The following is a 25,743-nucleotide window of genomic DNA, read 5'->3' as shown; positions in this document are numbered from 1 at the left end:
AGAGGAAGGCAGATAGTAGTGAGAGGGAAGGGGGGGGGTGAGAGGCTGGCTGATAGAATGGTAGGAGAGGGAGGCTGTTTGAGGTAGGATGACTGTTTGAGGAGTCTAAGGGCATTATGTATAAGCTTCTCTGAAGAGCCAAGTTTTTAAGTTTTGTTTGAATTTCTTGAGACAAGGCTCCAGGCGCAGGTCTGTGGGCATTTTATTCCAGATGTTTGTTCCTGCTATGGTAAATGATTGTTCTCTTGTGGAAACATGTTTAATTTGTTTGAGAGTGGGAGTCTTGAGTTTGGCTTGGTGTATTGTTCTTGTAGGTCTATTGGATTTGTGGAATGTAAAGTGGTCAGAGAACCATTGCATTTCTTGGTTGTAGATTGATTTGTGTATGAGGGTAAGGACTTTGTATGTAATTCTCGATGCTACTGGTAGCCAGTGGAGGTATTGGAGTACCGGTGTAATGTGGTCATGGCGATGCGCATTAGTGAGTATTCGGGCGGCTGTGTTTTGTAACATTTGTAACGGTTGTAATGAGTTTTTAGGCAATCCAAGTAGAATGGAATTACAGTAGTCCAGTTTTGACAATATTGTAGCTTGTAAAACAGTTCGGAAATCGTGCGGGTGTAGGTGAGATTTGATTCTTTTTAGAGTGTGGAGTTTAAAGAATCCGTTTTTTACAGTGGCTGCAATGAATTTTTTTAGTGAGAAATAGTTGTCTATGATAACACCAAGACTACGGACATAATTATCCCAATTACCCGTTTTATTTTCATTAGAGGCTACATCAAACAGATGTAAACCGCTAAAATCATGTTCAGTGTGTCATGCATATGAGAACAATCTGTCAGGTGTGTTCCAGCAGAAAAAAAGATTGAGAACCACTGCTCTACACCACCAAACCAGCCTTGCATTTGATGTCCGGTTTTCAGCTAGCACCCTTCATGCCAGACAAGCTGAGCCAACCCTAGTTTTATCTCGCTGGAAAATCTGAACTACAAGTCCGTACATGCAACATGAGTTTATCAGGGGGGGGAAAATTGAGCCATCTGTCAATCCTTGTTCAACAGTGTCTGCCATTTTGCTTCCTGGCGTCCTCGATATGCGCTACACGGTATTTACATGTCATCATGGCACATGAAGAGAAGCATAATCATTGCCAGCATCGCGCTGATATAGAAGCCAGCAGCCAGGACATGTATGAAAAGAGCGAGTTATACCAAGAAGAATGGCAATGTCCACCTACGAGACGAAAATCAGTTTAAGTCGCTTTGTGATAAGCAAGGTGCATTAGAGAGGAAGCATTGTACTTCTCCATGGGTTACTGTCCATAGTGTCCCCCACATCTCTCCATCTAGCTAAACCTGTGGCACTTCCACATGAAAACAGAACAACATATTGCCGCAATCTTGCGGGAGGAGGCACAAAGAGGTAGCGCGTGAGATCCCCACCCTACCCGCATCTCTACCTCAAAGATAATTAAATCAGGCTGCCTAGCGATAGCACCCGCCCCCGCGGACAGCTTTCCGCCGGTGCTTGTAATTAATCCATCTGCTGAGATCAAGCATCCCCGGAAAATCCCCCCCTGCTGCAGCCCACAGCGCGTGCGCACCGGTTCACGTGTGCTAGTCCTGGCCTTCCTTAACCGGCTTTACAACGTCCCGGGGCTGGAAAAGATGGAGGCTCGAAGCGCGCTCTCTCTCCCGCCCAACCCCCAGCCTCAGCTGCAGAAGTCCCGCCTTCTGATCGGCCCATCATTCCGATCCGGGCGTCTTGATTGGTTTCCTGGGAAAGGGGGCGGGGTGGAGTGTAGAGTGCGGAAGTTGAGGCCGAGGGAAGCAGCTGTGTCATACTGTTTGGGTCGCGGCTCTTCTTGAGGGGGGGAGGAAGCTGACCATGGCTTCTTATTTTGACGAGCATAACTGCGAGCCCACTGTGCCCGAAGAGCAGTACCGCCGTAACGCGCTGCTCGAGCTGGCCAGGTGAGCCCGGGCGCTGGGGGTGAGGGTTTGATAGGGCCCGTGGAGGAACCCTCACGGCACTACGGAGAGGGTACGTGCCGTCACTGTGATTGTACAGTGCTGTGTGCACTGATGGTGCTTTTAGAGATCTGCCAGCTGGATCTGTGCTTTTTTTTTTAGCTCAGTCTTGATTTCCATTAAAAAAAAAAAAAAAAAAAAGCCAACACTACAGTTGAGGGCGGGATATGTTAGAAGTCTACAAAATCATGAAATAAACTTGAATGGGCTAGGGGGCACCCCATGAAGTTAGCAAGTAGCATATTTAAAACAAATCGGAGAAAATTCTTCACTCAGTATACAATTAACCTCTGGTATTCCTTGCCAGAGAATGTGGTTAGCTAGTGTAGCTGCGCTTAAAAAAGGTTTGGATAAGTTCTTGGAGGAGACATCCATTAACTGCTATTAATCAATAGGGTATAGCCACTACTTGTTGTTGGCATCGATTGCATGCAATCTATTAAATTTTGGGTACTTGCCAGGTACTTGTGACTTGCATTGGCCACTGTCGGAGATAGGATACTGGGATTGATGGTTCCTTGGTCTGACCCAAAATGGCATATCTTATGTTCTTATATTCTTATTTAACCATTAAGCCTTATGATTCACTTTTGTTGCAACTCCAACATTATTCACTTCATCAACGGCAGGGAGGTAGCAGGAAATTCGAATCAAATAGTTACCAACAAGGGCCCTGAACTTGGTAGTCGGTGAAACAGATAAGTATAGGAAAATGTGTGGGAGCTTGCTGGGCAGACTAGATGGGCTGTTTGGTCTTTTTCTGCCGTCATTTCTATGTTACTAACCAGTCTGGAAAAAACACAGCCAGTTGCCAACCCATGTTTTTAGGAATAATACAATCTGAGTAACCTTGCCTTTCTCTTCCCAGATGTGGAGCAACTCATTTTGCTCTGAGTAACTCTTCTCTCTTTGCTGCGTTTGCAGAACTCTACTGAGTAGAGCAGACCTAAACTTGGAAATGGTAGCAGACTTCGCGGACTGGGATCACCGTCTGCCACCTCCAGCTGCTAAGCAAGTTGTCCAGAGCCTGCCCTCAGTGACAATCACTCCTGCACAAGCTGGTGAGATGCCTTCCATAGTGGGTCCAGGGGGGGTTTGCAGGACATCTAGAAGAGGGTTGCGGTAAAGCCAGAATTTCTGATGGTTAGCAGTCTGTACTTATTCGTAGGAGTCCCCAACCTCATTCCCAGCTTAGGCTGCCTGAGCCAGCGAGAACTAAGTACTGTTTCAGAGCCACCTACTGAACTGCTGAAGCCCATTAGAAATGCCCATGTGTGTGCTGCATGCTGCTCCTGGCTACTTGCTGAATGCCAAATGGAAAGGATATGCAGAGAGGCAATGCATGATGGTCTCAGATACAGTATATGACCACTTGGGACTAGGGCCAAATCAGACAATGGGAAAAGTCAGATATCTGGACTTATTGGTATATAATAAATTGGTATATAATAAATGATAACTACTGGAGTCCAAGGAGAAAAAAAAACAAGGTGGAGTGAAGGATAGAATATATTTTTTTAATGAAACTTCTTAAACATGCTGTAAGAATCTGGAACCAAGAAATGCTTCTCCCATTGTTCTGTGCAGAATTTTTGGACTTATAATTTCAAGCTGTTTACACATGCTAGAAGACTCTGGAGGTCTAGCCTGGAAATGACATGTACTGGGGACTGAGACAGCAAGAGGTCCGACAGGCTGATTGGTGCAAAGCTTGCATTCAAGAAAATATAAAAACATAATAACTGACAGCAGATAAAGACCAAAATGGCCTTCATTTTGTTCAGTTGAGCTTTCTTCAGTTTGGATAGATAGGCATATAAATTCCCATATTTATTTATTTATAAAAAAAATTGATAGTCCACTTATCTACAGTACTAAGTGGGTTACAATTTACATACACAGTATTTTTAAAAACAGAAGGACAATGACAAATTAAGAACATAAATAAGACATTATAAAAGACATATAACAAAAAATCAAAACAAAACAAACAAAAAAGATGACCCAGATTAAAAGATACCTCCTAGCTAGCACATAGTAAAACTGAACCATAGCAGCAATAACTACTCCATACCATAATTAAAGGCTAACAAAAAATAAATGAGCCTCCTTTCTGAACGCCGCTTTAAGTGTTTCAGGTAGATGCATTCCATAACATTGGGCCTGCAACATAAAAATTGTGCTTCCCAGACTCTGCTAGTGATACTGGACAAACTGAAGGAATTTCTAGGAGATTACAAAAAGAGGACCCCGTGTGCGAGTTGGCTGTTAATTTTTTTAAATGGAATTAAAACATGAGGGCTAGACCATTAAGAGCTTTAAACACCAAAAGTGAAATTTTAAAATGGATTCTCCAAAAAATCGGTACCTAGTGAAGATCATGTAACAGGGGTAAAATGATTACTTTCTAGCAGTCACATTTTTTTTATCTCACCGCGGAATTCTGGATCATTTGTAAAGCCTTCAAGGACGATTGAGGCAGACCTATATGAAGGGAATTGCAATAATCCACTGAGGACATAACCAGGGCACACACGACAGTTTTCAAAACAGTACAGAGAAAAGGCTTGATATGTCTTAATAAGGTAAAGTTTAAAATAACATTTAGAACACCACCTTCAGTTTGTATTTTCATAAGTAGTGAAGAGTTCATAATTATTCCCAGATATTGAGCTTTTGAAGAAATTGGAATATTCACCCCATTAAATGTTAAAAAAAAAAAAGGGGGGGGGCATACCATCTACCCCCCTTCTCCATGTCTTATATCTGACTTCTCAACCCTTTTTAACACCATCCTCCATATCTGTCCCAGGAATGGCCAAAACCAATTACAGTGATGAAAGTGAGGGTGAGGATGGTAGTCAAAGGTCAAAACAAAGCAGCTGACACTGGTCATTTAGCTGGACTCTGTCCTCAAAAGCTCATGCTCTAATAAATTAGTTATTCTGAAAGGTGCCACCCAACTCCTGTCTTTTTTTTTTGTACACCAGACTAACATGGCTATCCCTCTGAAGACTTTTTTCATTGCATAATAACATAGTAAATGACAACAGATAAAGACCGAAATGGTCCATCCAATCTGTCACCCTTGAGTAGATGGTGTACAAACTCCTATATGTATCTTTACACCAACTTTGCTTCCTCCATTTCTTCTATTGAACCTCTTAAATCCCTTGGTACCATCACTGCCCTGCATCCATCCTAAGCATGCCCCGAATCGTCCACAGTAATGGTCTGCATCACCTCTGCCAGCAGGTTGCCCCAGGGTCTGCCATCCCCAACCTTGCCACCCAGACCAAAACTGGGGCCCTCTTCCATGACCTATTAAATTTTGCAATAATCTTCACAGCCATCAAGGTTAGTGAAGCTGCCTTAAAAATAAATAACATCCAGTCTCCCCATGTTCAGATCTTGACCATGGTCCCTTCTTGGAAGCCCAGCACTGTTGTACCCCTTCTGTACAGAGCTGTAGCTGCCACTCCATGCAGGCTTTCTTGGAGGCCCAATGCCACGCCCCTCATTGTTTTAACTGCTGCTTGGTGCAGATTAATCTGTCGTCTTGGAAACTCAATGCAGTCACGATACTACTGTTTTGGGCAGTATATCTCGGTGCTTCATCACAGTCTTCTTGCCACTAAGGATCTTTGGTGTTTATCCCATACTTTATTCAATTCTGTTACCATGGTTGTCTCCACCTCTGAAATGGTACTCAAGCCATCCACTACCCTTTTCATGAAAAAAGTTTTGAGGTTCTTATTCCCCTTAGACGCCTCGTTCCACAACTTCCTTTCCTATGAAAAACAACTGTTTGTGCAATATCAATACCTGTTAGGTATTTGTCTCTGTCATATCTTCACCCCCCCCCCAACTCTCTCCTCACTAGGGTATACATATTTATGGCCTCAAGTCTCATCTCCTCTGGCTTTTGATGCACAGCTCCCACCATTTTATTTGTCTTTCTGTGTAGCGCATCTAGATATGGCCTGTGTGAGATACAGCCTCCAGAACTGAACATTGTATTCTAGGTGAGATCTCACCTGTGACCTGTACAGAGGCTTTATCACGTCCTCCTTTCTGCTGATTATGCCTCTCCCTGTGCATCCCAGCATCCTTCTGGCTCTGGCCACCGTTTTTTGTTACCTCAAAATCATTAGACACTGTCACTTCAAGGTCTGCTTCCTGTCAGTGCACATCAGCTTCTTGCCCCATTCTGTATCTCTCTTTCAAATTTCTGCACCCCAAATGCAGGACTCTGCACTTTTTGGTATTGAATCTTGTCAACTTGAGATGCAATCGAATACTTTCTCTTAGATCACTTCTCATTCTATCTTTTCCCTTACAGGTATCCACTCGTAAATAGTTACATTTTTACTTTTAATTTCTTCATCATATCACTCAAAGATATAGAACAGCCCCAGAATGGATCCCTGGGGCAGTCCACTAGTTACCTTTCTCTCCTACGAGTGAATTGCATTACCACTACCATTTTTCTGTTGTCTTATCAGTCAACCATGTTCTAATCCAGTTCACCACCTTCAGACCCTCCCCCAAGCTACACAATTTATTAATGACCATACTATTCAGATCAGTACTGAAAGCTTCGCAGAAATACAAGTAAACCATATCCAGCGCACACCCTTAATTTAATTCTCTAGTCACCCAATTGAAGTTAATTGGATTCATTTGAAATGGTCTGCCTTAGATCCTGCTACCCACTCAGCTGTAGGTAATCACTATCCTTTCCATTAATTTCCCCACCACTGAGGTAAGACTAATTAGCTTGTGATTTCAAACGCACCCCCTCTCTGTTTGTTTGTTTGTTTATTTATTTATTTATTTTATTTGCTTTTATATACCGACATTCGTTGGTGTACATCACATCGGTTCACATTATAACAGGGTAATAGTATGACGGAGGGGTCGTACTATTTTTACATTGTAACATTAACTTATACGTAGGAACATTTTTACATTGGAACGTAGAGACATTACTTTGTACATTGCAACAATTATGCATTACTTTATACATAGTAACCTTTATACATTACTTAAAACATAGTAACCTTTATACATTGAGGCTTTCTCGTAGTATCTGTGAGACAGAGGAGGGAAGGGGGAGAGTGCGGGAGGGGGGGGAGGAGGAGTTAGGTCGCAAGTTGGTAGGCTTTCTGGAACAGCCATGTTTTCAGTTGTTTTTTGAATGTTTGGTGGGAAGGTTCCAGTCTGAGGTGAGAGGGTAGCTACTGAGAAGGTGCGTTGTCTGGTAGAAGTCAGGTGAGCAAGTTTTGTATGTGGAATGATCAGGAGGCCTGTGTTTCGCGAGCGCAGGTTTTTTTGGCTATGTTGTAGTTTAGTCCATTTGATTTTTTGGTTGTCGATGGTTTTGTGTAGTATGGTGAGGGTTTTGAATTGAGATCTGTGTGATATGGGGAGCCAGTGTAGAGCTTTTAGAGTAAGGGTGATGTATGAGGTTCGGTTGGTGTTTGTGAGGGATCTGGCTGCAGCATTTTGGAGTAGCTGAAGTGGTTTTGTGGTGGTGGCGGGCAGTCCGAGGAGGAGGGAATTACAGTAGTCTAGCTTGGATAGTATGAGGGTTTGGAGTACTGTGCGGTAGTCGTGGTGGAATAGAAGTGGTTTGAGTTTCTTGAGGATATTTAGTTTGTAGAAACCTTCTTTGATTGTCAGGTTGAGGTTGAGTCAAGGTGGATGCCTAGGTCTCTGACCTCGTTGGAAAGGGTGGTGAGTGGCTGGTTGGAGGTGCTGTCTTTGCTAGAGTTGGATGTGTTTTTGTTCGATAAGTAAAGGATTTCGGGTTTTTTGTGGTTGAGGGTGAGGGATATCTGCGTGAGGAGATTTGATATTTGGATGGAGAGAGAGGTCCAGAAGGCGATAGTGTTAGGGATGCTTTCTTTGACAGGGAGAAGAATCTGGACGTCGTCTGCGTAGATGAAGAATGTGAGGTCCAGACTGGAGAGGAGTTTACAGAGAGGGAGCATGTATATGTTGAATAGAGTAGATGAGGGAGGAACCTTGAGGGACTCCGTGAGGGAGCGGAAATTGTTCAGATTCACTGTTGTTGATGTGAACTTTGAAGGATCTGTTGGCTAGGTAAGGTCGAAACCAGTTGAGGGTTGTTTCGCTGAGGCCAATCTCCATCAGTTGTGTCGTGAGTATGTTATGATTTACGGTATCGAAGGCAGTGGAGATGTCCAGTAAGATGAGTAGGAAGGATTGACCGGCATCAAAGCCTCTTAAGACAGTGTCTGTGAGTGATAGGAGGGTCTCCGTGCTGAGGGATTTTCTGAAGCCATGTTGGGTGGGGTAGAGGATGTTATGAGTTTCAAGGTGTTCAGAGAGTTGGAGGTTGACGTGTTTCTCTATGATCTTGGATATGAATGAGAGATTTGAGATAGGTCTGTAGTTGGAGAGGTCGGAGGGGTCGAGATGTGGTTTTTTGAGGATGGGTTTGATAATGGCGCATTTCAGGGCTTCTGGGAAGATGCCTTGCTCAAGTGAAGTATTTATTATGTCCGCGATGGGTTTGGCGATGGTGTCAGGAATGAGCTTGAGAGACTTAACTGGGATGGAATCGATGGGGTGTAAGGCTGGGTTGATTTTTTGGATGGTCTTTTTTACTTCGGTTGAGGCAATGAGATCAAAGTTGGACCAGATAGATGGTGCTTCGTTGCGCGGGGAAGGTGTTTCTTCTGATGTGTGAAGGTTAGGATTTATGAGATTGCTGACTTTATCAGAGAAGAATCAGGCAAGATCTTCGCAGGTCTTTCTGTTGCTGTCTGTGGATGGGGCGAGAGGAGGAGGTTGCGTCAGTTTGGAGACGAAGTTGAAGAGGGTTCTTGGGTTGTGTTGATGTTGATGAATTTTTTTACCAAAGAATTCACGTTTGGCTTTGTCAGTGTCGGTTCTGTAGATGTAGAGGAGCGTCCTGTATCTGTCAAGGTGCGGGGAGGTTGGTTGTTTTCTCCAGGTTTTTTCGGCTTGACGGAGTAGTCTTTTGGTGTTTTTCAGTTCGGGGGTGTACCATGGAGTATTGTAGGAGTTGCTGTTAGGAATTGCTTTGGTGATGATGGGGCATTTTGATTTGGCAAGTTTTGAGTTGATGTCAATCCAGGAATTGATGGCCGTGTTTGGGTCTTTGAGTTCCAGTGCAGTAAAAGCATTAGTGAGGTCTTCAGCAAGGATGTCACTGGGGCACGGCTTTTGGAAGCTGATGTATTTTTTGGAGTTATTTGGAGTGGGGTGGTGGTTTGTGAGGTGGAGGGTGTTCTGGATGAGTCTGTGGTCGGACTAGGGGATGCTGGTGGTGATAGTGGGACTATTGGATGTAGAGATTTTGCTGTTGATAAAAATCAGATCGAGGGTGTGTCCTGATTTTTGCGTTGGGGAGTGAATTATTTGCTTGAAGTCCATCGCATTTATGGTATCTAGGAGGAGTTTGCATTGTGGTTGTAGGGGGGAGGCGTCAAAGTGGAGGTTGAAATCTCCTAGTATTATTGCTGGAAGGTCCAGGTTGATTTGTGAGGTGATGGTTTCGATGAGGGTGGTGAGGTTTTGACCTAGGCAGTTTGGGGGGGGGGGGGGGGGGCATATAGTAGGAGGATTTGGAGGTTTTTGGATTTAAAGATCCCTATTTTGAGGGGGGGTGGGGGGTGAAGGGGATGCATGTGAGGTTGCCACTTTTATGAAAAGGAATTTGACCTTCTCCTGTCTCATGGAATCATGCCAGTTTCCGAAGATCTATTGAACATAATCTTCATTGAGCTTGCTCCCTTAGTAACCTAGAACGCATTTCATCTGGCTCCATGGCTTTTCTCACATTCCATTCATTGTGAATATCTGCTTTACACACACTCCTTTTTTTCATGTTTGAATTAGGGATGTAAATATTGTTTACATCGTTAACCATTTAAAATGAATGGGATACAAGAAAAAAAAACTGTGTGGGGATCTTATGGTTGCTTGTGACCCAGACTGACCAGTGCTGGAGACAGAATGCTGGGCTTGATGGGCTGTGGTCTGACCCAGCATGACCTTTCTTATGTTAAAGCTGGGCTTAAGTCTCTTTGTTTGTTTACATGTTCATTGGTGGGTGGAGGAGTACCTGTCCCTTTAAGAGGCCTACTCCGAGCCATGATCAGCTGAGAGAGGCAAGGGCTTCAGTGGCCAGTGCTAACCCTGCACCTGCTTCAATCAGCTGTTGGACAGAACAGTGAAAGGGTGTTGGTTGGGCAGCAGTCAGGTTGGTGAACCCAAAAGTGAGGCTAGATGGGGTGGAGACTGGTGGCAGGATCATGATCGCTGCTTCCCTGTATGTATCCGGATCAGACCAGACTCCTGGGTTTATTCATTCGGGCCAGCAGGTGGAGACAAAGAAAGTAAAACTGACACGGCTTTATATACCCTGATACCACCTGCAGTTCCTCAGTATTTCTCTGTCTCCAGTAGATGGTGGCTGATGCTTAAACCTGTAGTTGGTTTAGTGTGCCCAGTATTTTTTTTTTCTAACTTTTTTTGTTTCTTTGAGCCTTCCTCCCAGGGGTCGGGGTTCCTAGGGAGGGATCCCTACCCTTTTTGGTTTGAGTCGGCTGGGTGTTGGTGACCCCTTTGTATGCCCAGTCCAGGGTTAGCCGGGGGGTCTGATGGTCCAGATCCCTCCCCTTCATGAGGTCACTTAGGTGACTGTTCCTTTGGCTCACTTTGTCTTTTCCTCGCCTTTTATTTGCTGAATTGAGCTGGACAACTCTCTTCAGTGGTAGGAGCAGGGAACTGCGGTAAGGCTGCTTAAAGTTTTTTGTTCAAAAAAGAAAAAGAGAAGCAGGCAGGATCAGCGGTAAGGATGGCTCTCTCTTCCCCCTGCGGGTCTTCGCATTGTTTTCTTCTTGGTGTCTGTTTTTTTTTTTTTTTTTCAGCCCAGGTTTCTCTTTCCTCCTGTGGGTCAATTATGAGGCTGGCGGCTTGCCGCACATGCAGAACAGTTCCCATGCAGTTGAATCGTCACAGTCTCTGTGTGCCCTGCGTTTCGGGAGGGAAGGGGCTCTCTGAACTCCCAGCACCCGCAAAAAAGAAGGAAATTCACGGTTGCCCTGACTGCTGCAGCTTTGGATGGCTCAGCCCGCGCGCCACCCTCTGCTCCTATAACCGCGGGAACGGCAGCCATTTTGGAATCCTCGGCAGTCAGGCCCGCGCCATCGGGGACTGATGGGGATTTTCCTCCGGCGCTTTCCCCAATCCACCTGGGTCCTGTTGGGGGACAGGGGGACTCTGAGGGATCCCAGGGTCAGGGTCCTCCACCTGTGGGTGAGGACATTGTGGCCGCAATCTCACCGCGGTTCCGCATCCCTTCTCACCCAAATTAATTCTGCTCTTGCACAAGGCCTATTTGATGCAGCAGGAGGGGCTTAGGTTCCAGCAGGGGGGGTCCAAGACCCTTCCGCTTTATCTCCAGAGCCGGTATTGTGGCCGGTCGGTCCTGGGTCATCATGGGGCACATCAGGTACCAGGATTTTGCGTTCTGCTTGATGATGTCTCAGACCTGGGGGCGGTGCTCTCGGGGGGTGGGGGGGACCAAGCAGCGGACCCGGTGGCTACAGACGCAGTCCAGGGAGATGATACTGACCCGATGCCGGCTGCCGAGGGGGATGACCCCAAAACCGTCCATTTGTTCTGCAGGGAGGAACTTACCTCTCATTTCCCAGGTTCTTGAGGAACTGGGGCTCCAGCCTCTGCCAGAGGACTCTCACAAAGATGGGGCAGATCCGGTCCTGGAGGGCATGAGGAACCCTCCTTCTGGGTTTCTGTATCATGCGTCCATAAAGAAGATGGTGGATTAGGAATGGGGTACCCGAGATGCCGGATTTCGAGTAGGCAGGGCAATTGTGACGCTTTATACCTTGCTGGAGCAAACCTTGGTGCTCTTTGTGCTTCCCAAGGTGGACGCGGCGGTCATTGCTGTCACGAAGAAGACTACCATTCCTGGTGCAGGAGTTGCAGCGCTGAAGGATATTCAGGACTGCAAGCTGGTGGTCCATCTCAAGCGGATTTTCGGGCTGCCATTTGTTCCAGTTTCTTGCAGAGAGCTTTCTTATACTGGGTGCAATGTCTCCAGGAGGGGCAAGTGATAGTTTTGTTCCCAAGGGAGTCAGGCTGAACGGTTGGAAGATTCAATAGCTTATGTGGCGCATGCCTTGTATGATTTGGTGTGGACATCTTCCTGTATTAAGGGGGCTGCAGTTTCTGCATGGCATGTCTTGTGGCTCAGTAACTGGTTGGCGGATATTTCGTCTAAGTCCCAGCTGGCTTCTTTAAATTTCAAAGGCTGCCTTTTATTTGGGGAGGACCTGGAACAACTAGCGAAGCAATTAGGTGACAATAAGTGCATAAGTTGCCTGAGGAAAAACTTAAGGACAAACTAAACTTTCCATCACGACTGCATTTTTGGGACAACTGGAGAACTCAGCAGCCGAGGGGGATTCAGCAGCGCAAAGACCTTTTTTCTTCTCGCGGTCAGGCCTGGGGGCAGTCCTTTCGTGGAAGCATCGGCCCTTCAGAACCTCCATCAGTGGAGGAGCCTCAGGGTCCAAATCTGCCCAATGAGGCGAGGCCGGCCTACTCCGTCGTTCCTTTTATAGGGGGTCATCTGACTCGCTTTTATAAGAAGTGGGCCAAGGTCACCCAAGATCAATGGGTCCTCAGTGAAATAAGAGATGGTTACGCATTAGAATTTGCTTGTCCCATGCGCGACCTTTTTCTTGTCTCCCCCTACAGCTTGTTGCAAAAGTGCTGGGCGTAGGGGGAGACTCTAGACAGGTTGCAGCGCTTGGGGGCCATGTTTCCAATGCCTCAGGACGAAATCCGAATGGATTGATATTCCATTTACTTCGTTGTCCCAAAGAAGGAGGGATCTTTTTGCCCCATTCTGGACTTGAAGCATGTTAATGCGGCGTTGAAGATACTCAGATTTCGCATGGAAACATTACAGTCTGTGATAGCAGCCATATGCTCTCAGGAGTTCCTGGCATCTCTGGACATGACAGAAGCATACCTCTGCATTCCAATTCGGCAAGATCAATGCTACCTGAGATTCATGGTCTTAGGGCAGCATGTCCAGTTTCAGGCACTTCCATTCGGGCTGGCCACAGCACCCCGTACCTTCACCAAAGGCATGGTGGTCGTGGAATTGACTTTGTAGTGCCAGGGAGTCTCGGCTATTACGGATGAAGTCGGAGACTAGTTGTCGCTCCGCCATACAACAGTGCTTCGGTCTCTACAATCCCTCGGCAGGGTGGTGAAGTTAGCCAAGAGCCACTTAATCCTGTCCCAAAATCTGGAGTATTTGGGGGCATGCTTCGACACGAGTCGGGGTAAGGTCTTCCTGACTGAGGAGAGAGTGTACAAATTACAAAATAAATTTAGACGCTTGTCAAAGTTGCGTGTACCTAGAGCTTGGGACTTCTTGCAGGTTCTCTGTTCGATGACTTCCACTTTGGACCTGGTACCGTGGGCCTTTGCTCATATGTGACCACTTCAGAGAGCTCGCCTAGCTCAGTGGAGTCCATTATCAGAGGAGTTTAATCAACTTGTATCTCTCCTCCTGCCAGGGACAATTTGTCTTGGTGGCTTCAGGCACCCAGCCTGGTACAGGGGGATCACGTTGGAGGTTCCGGATTGGGTCATCCTTACTACCGATGCCAGTCTTTCTTGTTGGGGAGCAGTATGCCAGAGTCAAGCAGCCCAGGGCACCTGGTTGGTGGAGGAGGCTTCTTGGTCTATCAATAGTTTGACCAGGGCAGTACGGTTAGCGTTACTTGCCTTTCGGCCTTTGGTTCAAGGGCGTTCGGTATGAGATCTGTCAGACGATGTGATGACCATAGCTTACATCAACTGGCAGGGTGGCACCAAGAGTCCTTCAGGAGCTCAGGAGTTGATCCTTTGGGCGGAGCAGCATCTTGTTCAGATAGTAGCATTGTATATCGCAAGGGTTGAAAATGTCCAAGAAGATTTTCTCAGTTGCAGTCTTCTCGATACGGGAGAATGGGAATTGTCAGACATAGCGATGTGGCTCATTTGCGAGAAATGGGGCCGTCCTCATGTCGATCTGATGGCGCCTTGGCACAATGTGAAGGCTCCTCGTTCTTTCAGCAAACGAGGGAGTACAGGGCAGAGGGCATAGATGCTCTAGTGTTGCCTTGGCCTCGGGGAGTAGTTCTGTACATTTTCCCTCTGTGGCCTCTGGTAGGAAAGGTCTTGTGGCGGATAGAGAGGCATCCAGGGGATGTGGTGCTGGTGGCCCCGGAGTGGCCTCGCTGGCCTTGGTTCGTGGATTCGGTCAACCTGGTAATTGAGGAACTTCATGATTCAGTCAACTCCCTCATCTTCTGCGGCAGGGCCCCATATTTTCTGACAGGCAGATAGCTTTTTTCTAGCAGCTTGACTTTTTTGAGAGGAGGCATTTGAGGAACAGGGGGGTACCCAGAAGCAGTGATCATTACCCTTCTCCAAGCAAGATGGAAGTCAACCTCCTTATCATATGTCAGTCTGGAAGGTCTTTGAGTCATGGTGTGTGACTAAGAGTACAGGCATTGCAGACTTTGCTCTCTCACATCTTGTTCCTTCAGGAGGGGTTAGTCTAAGGTCTCGCTTTCAGTTCTCTTAGAGTTCAGGTGGCAGCCTTGGCTTGCTTGAGAGGGAAGGTGGATAGGTACCAGTTATCTTCTCATCCTGACGTGATCAGATTTATTAGAGAAGTCAAGAATTTGCAGCCTCCCGTGAGCCGAATTTGTCTTCCCTGGAACCTGTAATCTCATTCTTCGGGGTTTGTGAGGCTCCGTTCGAACATCTCTGCAAAGTGACCCTTAATGATTTGACTCTAAAGGTCATTTTCTTGGTAGCCATTTGCTCTGCGAGAAGAATTTCAGAATTACAAGCTTTGTCATGTTGAGATCCATTCCTTCAGATATCGGAAGTAGGCATGTCTTTGTGGACGATGCCATCTTTTCTCCCGAAGGTGGTATCTGCCTTCAATAACAATCAAACAGTGGCCGGCCTTTCCGGATTTAGGTGCTTATGAGGCTAATGCACAAGAACTTAAGTTGCTGGACATCCGTAGAGCTTTGCTGCACTGTCTCAGTCACAAATGATTTTGGAAGGTCTGATCACCTTTTTATTTTGTGGAATGGCCTGAAGGCCTCCAAAACTACCATTGCGAGGTGGCTTAAGGAAGCTATTGGATCAGCTTACATCCTCAAGGACAGGCTGGTTCCGGAAGGTTTGAGGGCCCATTCTACTCTCTCAGGCGACCTCTTGGGTGGAGGCCCAGTTGGTTTCTCCACATGAAATTTGTAGAGCGGCGATTTGGAAGTCTCTGCGTATTTTTGCAAGGCACTTAGCTGGATGTGGGGGATCATAAGTCTCTGTCATTTGGCGAAAGTGTCTTGCGAGCGGGACTGTCCAGGTCCTACCCTCATTAAGGAGCTTTGGTACATCCCATGAGTCTGAACTGATCCAGGTACATACAGGGGAAAGGAAAATTGGTTCTTACCTGCTAATTTTCGTTCCTATAGTACCACGGATCAGTCCAGAACCCACCCAATTTATGGAAGTGGAGAGTCGTCCACTCAGCTATTGTATATCTCAGATAGCAGAAAATGTATCTACCAAGTTTATTTTTTTTTTTTTTTTTACCAGTTTTATTGGAAGGTTTTTTTGTTTGAGTGCACGGTTTGTTGCATTTAGCTTGGATACAGGTCAATACTGAGGAACTGCAGGTGGCAAAAGAGTATATGAAGCAGTATCAGTTTTACTTTGTCTCCATCTGCTGGCACAGATAGATAAACCCAGGAGTCTGGACAGGAATGAAAATTACAAACATAGATACATAGAAATGACAGCAGAAAAAGACCAAACGGCCCTCTAATCTGCCCAGCAAGCTCCCACACTTATTTTCCCATACTTATCTTTTTCACCAACCACCAAGTTCAGGGCCCTTGTTGGTAATTGATTCGAATTTCCTGCCACCCCCTGCCATTGATGCAGAGAGTAATGTTGGAGTTGCATCAAAGATGAATCATAAGGCTTAATGGATAAGGGTAGTAACCGCTGCATCAAGCAAGTTACCCCGATGCTTGTTTACCCCGACTGCACAGATCAATGACTTGTCTGAATGTAAATCCTCTCTCTCACATTTCCCCCTTCCATTGAAGCAGAGAGCAACGCTGTAAATGCAGTCAAAGTGAAGTATCAGGCTTAATTGGTTTAGGGTAGTAACTGCTGCAATAAGCAAGCTACCCCCATGCTTATTTGTTTACCCAGACTGTGTAGTTCAGTCCTTGTTGGTTGTTTGAATGTAAATCCTCTCTTCCACATTTCTCCTTGCCATTGAAGCAGAGAGCAATGTTGGAGTTGCATTAACCGTGTGAAGGCTTATTGAGTAAGGGTAGTAATCACCAGGTAGTATCCATTCCAGCAAGCCAGTCCCATGGCTCTACTCTTCCTTTCTGTCCCATCAGCTGAATCAGAAGAGGGGATGGGGACAGCTGGTCAGAGAGCACCAGGGCTGGTGGTGACTGAAGGGGCTGCTCCTGCCTCACCCCCTTCCCAGTGTGACCATACACAGCCTAGGCTGGCCAATAGCAGCCCAGCTTGCTTGGAACTCAGCCATGGCTTAGCTGGAGATTAAACTATTTAATATTTAGAACTGGGAGAGGAGAAGTGGGTATGTTGGTTTTATGTTTTGAGTGTGTTATGTTTTTATGATGTTGGTTCTAAACTCTATGTTTCTTTGAGTGATATTTTTTTAAATTAGGAAAGTAATTAATACATTCCATTAAATAAATAAAAATTTAGCATCCCTAGTCTAAGTCCTGACTAACCTTTTGAAAATATAACCCATGTGTATACTCACAAAGTAAGCCACTTTTCTTTCTTCTTTGTTGCTCCTGTTTTTATCTTTCTTTTGTGTATCCTCTTTCCTTTCTCCCTTTAGACAAAGGCCTGAAGTGTCCAGTTTGCCTGCTGGAGTTTGAGGAAGAAGAGTCTGTGAAGAAAATACCTTGTGAGCATCTCTTTCACTCTGCCTGTATCTTGCCCTGGCTGGGGAAGGTGAGTGCACACTAGCTCTCTCCTCTTTTGTCTCTCTCTGTTTCTCAGCCCGTCTCCTGCCGTGATCATGAAGGTACGTGTACTCTGCCTCTTCATCTAGCTGTCTGTTGCTCAGACTGTCCCTTGGCTTCTGAAGGTGAGTACACACTAATTCTTTCCTGGTTTGTCACCTCTGTCACTTAGTTTATCCCCTGCCCTGGCTGGGGAAGAGCTTTCATTTCTTTGCCTTTGTTTCGTGCCAGCTCTGCTTAGGATCATGTGACATGGAAATCCCACCTGTAAGCTGCAGAACTCTGTATAAGCTTCTTGTGTATTTCTGCTTCTTCTGAAATAAAATAAAGCTTTGTGACATGATTGATATCATATAAAGACATTATCACATGAATCAGAATTTGTAAGATTTAAATAGTTGGAAAGGAAATGAGCCTTGAGAGACCATAAGAAATGTCAGTGCCTTCAGGCCTAACTGATTTCACGTTCAGAAGACCAGCATAAGGCCTTAAAATTCTTCTTTCCCTCAGAAAGAAGTTAAATACTGTTTAAAATCAGACTGCCATTCAGCTCTGGTTTTGGGGTTTTTTTGCACAGTATCCAAATGAGCGAATCGGGTTTTCCTTTTCGTCCTGTAGACCAGTCCATACAGGTGGGATGTATCCCCTGACCAGCAGATGGAGGCAGAGACGAAAACAATCGCGTGCTGACTTCACTCTGTGTAAAAAGGACTGGTGCTGCCTCAGCAGATGTTGACTGAAGCTGTAAAAGATGGATTAATTTGTGGCGACCAAAATGATAAAGGGACTGGAACTGCTCCGCTATGAGGAAATACTCAAGAGGTTAGAGCTGTTCAGCTTGGAGAAAAGATAGCTGCAGGGGGGGTGATATGATAGAGGTCTTTAAAATCATGAGAGGTCTAGAACTGGTCTATGTGAATTGTTTATTTACTCTTTCAGATGATAGAAGGACTAGGGGGCACTCCATGAAGTTAGCAAGTAGCACATTTTAAAACTAATTGGAGAAAATTCTTTTTCACTCAACTCTGGAATTTGTTGCCAGAGGATGTGGTTAGTGCAGTTAGTGTAGCTGGGTTTAGAAAAGGTTTGGATAAGTTCTTGGAGGAAAAGCCCATTAACTGCTATTAATCAAGTTGTCTTAGGGAATAGCCACTGCTATTACTGGCATCAGTAGCATGGGATCTACTTAGTGTTTGGGTACTTGCCAGATACTTGTAGCCTGGATTGACCATTGTTAGAAACAGGATGCTGGGCTTGTCGGACCCTTGTTTAAATTATTTTGTATTGATTTATCATACATTCTTATTTTTTTATTTTTATTCTTTTTATTTTTATTTTCACACCCAAGTTTTTTTGCCCATAAAAAAATAGCTAGTCTAGCCCTTTTACCACATGTGCGTCCCTCTACTACATTAGAATGTGTATATTTAATGATATCATCAAGTTGTTCTGTTCTCCCCCTTCCGCCCAGGATTCTAATCAACAATTTGTGGTATTATCATAACGAACCGCGATATGAGAAATTCGTATTGGAACAGGTACTTACATTTGTGATTGTATTCCTCCACTACAAATGGTCTTTTCACTTATTTGCATCCACGTCCACTGACCTAATAGACACACACGTTTGACTTATTTACCCGCAAGCATAGATGTTCATATTTTTCGCATGGTATTTAAGGAGATTCTTTGTATATACTGTCAATATATATACATTTTTGTATATTATTAATATATATTTACATTGGTGATTATCTTTTAATTTGCTATTTGATTTTTTTATAATTTTTTGTTTTTATGTCCTTTGACATTTTATATGTATCCACACATCTGTCTGTTTCAATTTTATGTATGTGTGTTTTCTTTTAGTCATTTTTTTACCATTGTATTATTTTATTGCCCTTGCAGTAGCCCCTGAGGCAGCTCTGTTATGAGCGAAACTCGGCCAGAGTCGGGCGTTTTCCAATAAAGAATCCCTTGTTACACCAATCTTTACCTTTTTGTCCTGCTTCTCTGCAATATAGATCGGCTTCCGCTTTGCTTTTTGGGCCCAAGAAATTAATATGGAAAGTTTTGACTAAGCCGAAACATTTTATTTTGGGAATTTGACCTTAGTGTTACTTTGGATGAAGAGATTTGGGACCTGTTTTAAACTACTTGCATCACAAGATATTCCCAAAGATACCAAATATTTGAGTATCCCATTTCCTGACTTGCCTAAATCACATTAACATTTAATACATCGAATTGTATTAGCTGCTAGATTTTCTTTGGCGACCTTCTGGTTGCGCCTGTCGTGTCTATCATTAGAAGTGGTCAGAAAAAGGCTGCATGATATATATTTTCTAGAACGTCTTACAACTTTGAGGTGGGATAAGTTAGAGGTCTGTAATAAGGTGTGGGAGAGAGAGATTACTGGCAGAATAATCAGCAGCCATGAATTTCCATTTTTCACCTTTTTATTTTTCATATATCTCTGTTAATCGGAGTAAATATTGGAGTATTTGGTTGCCAAGAGGTTATTGGGTAGGAAGGGAAAATGTTGGGACAATTGTTTTTCTGCTGATCATATAATTTTGTTTTTGTACGTGTACAAATGTTGATCATGTATATTTGATTATTAATACAATGACAATAAGGAATCTGTAGAGCAGCTACAAGGGCATCTCTGTATACATTTACAGAATATTAGAGGTTAATTATTTTAGGAGAATAAGGAAACAGCATTTAATATGAGAGAACTGGAAACAGGTCTAAGTAACTCCTGCTCAGGTACGTCCCACCTATATGGACTAATCTGCAGGATGAAAAAGGTGATCCTAGCAGACCAATCCAGAACCCACCCCAGGAAGAGAATGATGGTCAAAACAAAGGGGTGTATCTACCTACATATGGTATATCAGTGAATGATGACATTGACTTAATTGGCATCTCAGAGACATGGTGGAAGGAGACTAACCAATAGGAGAGTGCTATACCAGGGTACAATGACAGAGAGGAACATCTGAGAGACGAGGTGGCGCTTTATGTCCGGGATGGCATAGAGTCCTGCATGAGACTAAATGCACAATCGAACCTTTATGGGGAAGAGTTGAGGAAAAGTATAGTGATAGGAGTATACTACCATCCACTTGGCCAAGATGGTGAGACAGTGAAATGCTAAGAGAAATTAGGGAAGCTAACCAAATTTGTAGTGCAGTAATAATGGGAGATTTCAATTACCCCAGTATTGACTGGGTAAATGTAACACCAGGACATGCTAGAGAGAAAAAGTTCCTGGATGGAATAAATGACAGTTTTATGGAGCAATTGGTTCAGGAACAGACGAGAGAGAGCAATTTTAGATCTAATTCTCAGTGGAGCACAGGACTTGGTGAGAGAGGTAACTGTGGTGGGGATGCTTGGCAATAGTGATCATAATATGATCAAATTTGAATTAATGACTGGAAGGGGGAAGTAAGCAAATCCATGGCTCTAGTGCTAAACTTTCAAAAGGGAAGCTTTGATAAAATGAGAAAAATAGAAAAAAACTGAAAGAAGCAGCTACAAAAGTAAAAAGTGTGCAAGAGGCGTGGTCATTGTTTAAAAAAAAACAACCCATCCTAGAAGCACAGTCCAGATGTCTTCCACATGTTAAGGAAGGCAAAAAGATTACAAGCATGGTTAAAAGGTGAGGTGAAAGAGGCTATTTTTAGCCAAAATATCTTCAATCAAAAATTAGATCCAACAGAAGAAAATAGGATAAAGTATAAGTGTTGGCAAGTTAAATGTAAGACATTGATAAGACAAAGAGAATTTGAAAAGAAGTTTGCTGTAGAGGCAAAAACTCACAATAAAAACTTTTTAAAATATATCTGAAGCAGCCTGCAAGGGAGTCAGTTGAACCATTCGATAGAGGGATTAAAGGGGCACTTAGAGAAGATAAGGCCATTGCGGAAAGATTAAAGAATTTCTTTGCTTTGGTATTTACTGAAGAGGATGTTGGGGAGGTACCCGTTCCGCAGAAGGTTTTCATGGGTAATGATTCAGATGAACCAAACCAAATCATGTTGAACCTAGAAGATGTGGTAGGTCTGCTTGACAAACTGAAGAGTAGTAAATCACCTGGACCGGATGGTATACACCCCAGGGTTCTGAAGGAACTAAAAAATGAAATTTCAGATCTATTAAAATTTGTAACCTATCATTAAAATCATCCATTGTACCTGAAGACTGGAGGATAGCTAATGTAACCCCAATATTTAAAAAGGGCTCCAGGGGCGATCCGGGAAACTACAGACCGGTTAGCCTGACTTCAGTGCCAGGAAAAATAGTGGAAAGTGTTCTAAAGATCAAAATCACAGAACATATAGAAAGACATGGTTTAATGGAACAAAGTCAGCATGGCTTTACCCAGGGCAAGTCTTGCCTCACAAATCTGCTTCACTTTTTTGAAGGAGTGGATAAAGGTGAATGTCTCCGCAGCGTCGGCCCCGGTGCCGCCCCAACTCTTTCTCTTCTGGGGACGACTCCGCCCCGATCACCCTATCGCACGTGAAAAGGGACTTTTCGCGTGCAAAAACTATTGAAAATGACCCCCAATGTTAGGAAGTATTAGGAAGGGAATGGTGAATAAAACTGAAAATGTCATAATGCCTCTGTATCGCTCCATGGTGAGACCGCACCTTGAATACTGTGTACAATTCTGGTCGCCGATGGGGAAGGTACAGAGAAGGGCGACCAAATTGATAAAGGAGATGGAATGGCTCCCCTATGAGGAAAGGCTAAAGAGGTTAGGACTGTTCAGCTTGGAGAAGAGATGACTAAGGGGAGGATTTGATAGAGGTCTTTTAAATCATGAGAGGTCTAGAATGGGTAAACGTGAATCTGTTAATTACTCTTTTGGATAATAGAAGGACTAGGGGGCACTCCATGAAGTTAGCGTGTAGCACATTTAAAACTAATCGGAGAAAATTATTTTTCACTCAAAGCACAAACTCTGGAATTTGTTGCCAGGGGATGTGGTTAGAGAAGTTAGTATAGCTGGGTTTAAAAAAAGATTTGGATAAGTTCTTGGAGGAGAAGTCCATTACCTGCTATTAATTAAGTTGACTTAGAAAATAACCACTGCTATTACTAACAACAGTAACATAGGATATACTTAGTTTTTGGGTACTTGCCAGGTATTTGTAACCTGGATTGGCCAATGTTGGAAACAGAATGCGGGGCTTGATGGACCCTTGGTCTGACCCAGTATGGCAAGTTCTTATGTATATATGAGTGTATGTACATATAACAATTAGGAAAAAAAGAGGGCTTTTCTCCCAGCAGAGAAACACACAGCTCAGGGAGAAGGAGCAGATGTCATCCTCAGCCATGATCTTTTTGGTTTCATTACTAAAATTTTACTTTTTTTCTTCTCTATAGTTCTAGGGGAAGCCTTACACTCAGAAAGCTAATGGAAAGTATAGTGTTGTCCATGCGGACAGCAGTAGTCCTGATTTGCGAACCTGGAATTGAAATTTGGATTCTGGGGCTAGCATCCAAGAAGGAGACATTAGTGATGGTGGTAGGTTTTGGTTATAATGATGATTTGAGAAGCAGCACTAACAAAGGCTGTTCTTTAAGCTTCAGGATAGCACGCTAAGGCAGCACCAGCCCCTCTTATAGTGAAGTCAGTGCTTGAGTTTTTTTTGCCTCTGTGTCGATCTGCTGGTCGGGGGACACATCCCACCTCTGTGGCCTGCTAGGACTGAAGGAAAGAAATTAACTGGTAAGTATAAATTTCACCATTCTTACCATAAGTCCTTGAAAAAAACCTGTGATATTTTTGAATGAACCGACACAAAGTGTATGTGTGTCTGTGTTTAACTGCAGACTAACTCCTGCCCACTGTGCCGCCACGAGCTACCCACGGATAACGAGGAGTACGAGGAGTTCAAGAAAGATAAGGTGAGGCTTGGCAGAGGCCGGGAGGTCAGGGCTGGAATCTACAGATGGGTTTTCTTGGAGAAGGGGTCTTGAGTGGGGGAGGGGTGTCTGACCTGAGCACCACTCTCTTCTGTTTTCAGGAACACTTCCTGGCTAGAGTGGCAATTGCCAGCTCCAGGCCTTGAACTGTCCCCAGGCAGGTCTTTTTTGCATGATAACCAAGATGTATAAATTAACTTGAACCTTTGCCAAAACTCCTGCAAATATACCTTGAGACTTCAGTGTGGATTTCCTGAGCTGTTGTGTACGTACTCAAGGACAGGTTTGGGAACCACTGGGTTAGAAAAAATTCCTGTCTGCTGTATCCTGCAGAAACATTCATTTAATTTAAGACATTAAACTGATGCTTCTGGCCATTTACCTCCAAAACCTGTCTGACCAGGAAGTGTAGGAAGCTGGCACCTTAGGGTAAGAGAGGCGGGGGGCTCTCTACCTTCCTTGTGGACCCCCAGGTCCTGCATTGATAACTGTACTGGTGCCTTAGTGATATGGACAAAGGGGTAGAGGACTGAGGCCGCTGACTCTGTTCCTTAAACCTGTAAGGCAGAGGGGGTGCACAGCTCCAGCTTTCAGGTCCTCTTCAACGGATCTGCTAGATTTACACACATTTGGTTGAAGAACTAAATTAACTTGCGCAGCTTGCTTAAGCCTCTTCTGGGCCCTAGAGGAATGGGGGTACAGTGATACCTCGGTTCTCGAACGCCTTGACTTTCGACCAAATCGGTATTCGACCAGGAGATTCGAGAAACTTTTGTCTTGGAATCCGAACAAATATTTGGAACTCGAACTTCCGAGATGAGCCGAGTTGAGCCGAATGGCGTTCATTCGGCCCAGCGCGCCTTGCTTGCGTCATCAGTGTGAGTGCAGAGAGAGAGTCACGCTTTGTGGAGAGAGTCACGCTTTACACTGAATTTAACCCTTAGACATGGGTCCAAAGAAAGCCAGAAGTGGTAATGCAGACAAAGGTAAGCGGAAAGCTGTGAGAACAACTATTGAGCTGAAGAAAGAAATCATTGCCAAATATGAACAGGGCACACGTGTTTCGGATCTGTCTGCTGAGTATGGCGTGCCAAAATCAACCATCTCTACTTTCCTTAAGAATAAAGCTGTTATAAAGGCTGCCAATGTTTTATTTCTTGTTGAGACTCATGTTTTTCTACATATTATATACAAATTAGGCCAGTAAATAGGCATTTTCTGGGGCTTGGAACGAATTAATCCAGTTTCCATTATTTCCTATTGGGTTTCATTGCTTCGGTTCTCGAACAATTTGGTTCTCGACCGTCCTCCTGGAACGAATTATGTTCGAGAACCGAGGTATCACTGTATTTACCTGAGTGACACTGAGTTTCTAACAGTGAATGGTAGAAACAAGCTTTGCTGATGTTGGGCATTGCATAGCCTGGCAACTTTGACCGGGTGAAAGAATTAATTGTCCACATTTTCTTTGCCTGTGTGTATTGTTGTGAGCTGCTGTTTCTCCCTGCCCAGCCTTCTCTAAGCACTGTATTTCATGTTGGCATTTCTTCGTTCTCAGGTAAGGAAGGAGCAGAGCCTGCATCGCTTGGAGTACTTACACGATGCAATGTACACGTGAAGATGAAGAGGAGCTCCTCCCCGTCATTGCTCACCCTTCCCAAGATCTCCTTATTGTCCCTGCCTTCTGAGCCTGCGGAAACAGCTGCATTTCCTGTGGAGCAGACACCCGGCTGTGACCTCCCATTCTGCTGTAGCCAGAGCCTGTGCTGCCAGCCTCTCTCATGCCTGCTCCACGTGTAAATACATTATCTTAGGCGGGGCAGAGTGAAATACTTTGGTTGTCATTTCAACGGCGTCTCAATGAGAGGGTCAGTACTGTTTACAGCCACCTGTGGCCTAAAATGGTTTCGGCCCTCTTTTTAATATTTTAAGTCACTTCCCAAAACAGTTCTTTCCTATTCTCATCCCCCCCCCACCCCCCGGCTTTCTTCCTGAATGCTGATCCTTGGTAAGCGAGCAGTGGATAATATTAACCCCTGTAGCAGTGCTCTCTACGAGGAGGGCTTACCCCTTTCCCCTCCTCTGAGCACATTACCTTTGGCCTACGCCAGAATCTTACTGGGCAGATTAAAAAAATGGGGACCCAGGAGTCATCTAAGCTCCTGTCTTGACTCCACTGTAGAGCAAGAAGCAAAATCTGCAGCGGTGGAAGGGTGGTGGATACTCATTTTAGGATTGTTAGCCTCTACCCCTTGGGGGCTGTTTAACACCCCTCTGCCCCTGCACCTAGGAGCTTCTGCTGGCGCTCAGGCTCAATAGAAGTGCCTGAACATTTGGGAGAGGATAGGTTTTGTCATTCCAGGCACTTGGGCACATGGCTGCCGCTGTGCTGAGGGTCCTGAGTTAAGTGGGGCTAGAGGGAAGGAGACTGAAAAAGAGTGGTGGTCGGCTTTATTAGAGGTGGAGAATGGCCTGATAGTACTTCATGGGTAGGGATGGGTGCTTCCATGCAAGGCAGCACACTCAGCCCTGGAAGCAGGGGAGAGAGGGTCATGGTGGAGGGTGATACCTGGGGTTTGTGTTATTGCCTTAATCTGACTTTTCTCATTAATAAATTCCATTTTATTAAATTTTTA

General features: G+C 44.6%; 1 protein-coding gene across 1 annotated transcript; it reads left to right on the top strand.

Annotated features, from left to right (window-relative positions):
• The first annotated feature begins 1,783 nt into the window (after positions 1–1,783).
• Positions 1,784–25,743, top strand: RNF181 (ring finger protein 181). The gene is made up of 5 exons (XM_029604275.1): positions 1,784–1,976; positions 2,958–3,094; positions 17,032–17,147; positions 23,015–23,089; positions 24,666–25,743. The coding sequence occupies exons 1-5, from the start codon at positions 1,891–1,893 to the stop codon at positions 24,723–24,725; spliced, it is 474 nt and encodes a 157-aa protein (XP_029460135.1). The 5' UTR covers positions 1,784–1,890; the 3' UTR covers positions 24,726–25,743.

Source organism: Rhinatrema bivittatum, chromosome 5, assembly GCF_901001135.1.
Source record: "Rhinatrema bivittatum chromosome 5, aRhiBiv1.1, whole genome shotgun sequence".
NCBI classification, from domain to species: domain Eukaryota; kingdom Metazoa; phylum Chordata; class Amphibia; order Gymnophiona; family Rhinatrematidae; genus Rhinatrema; species Rhinatrema bivittatum.
This window is presented reverse-complemented; position numbering and strand designations above follow the sequence as displayed.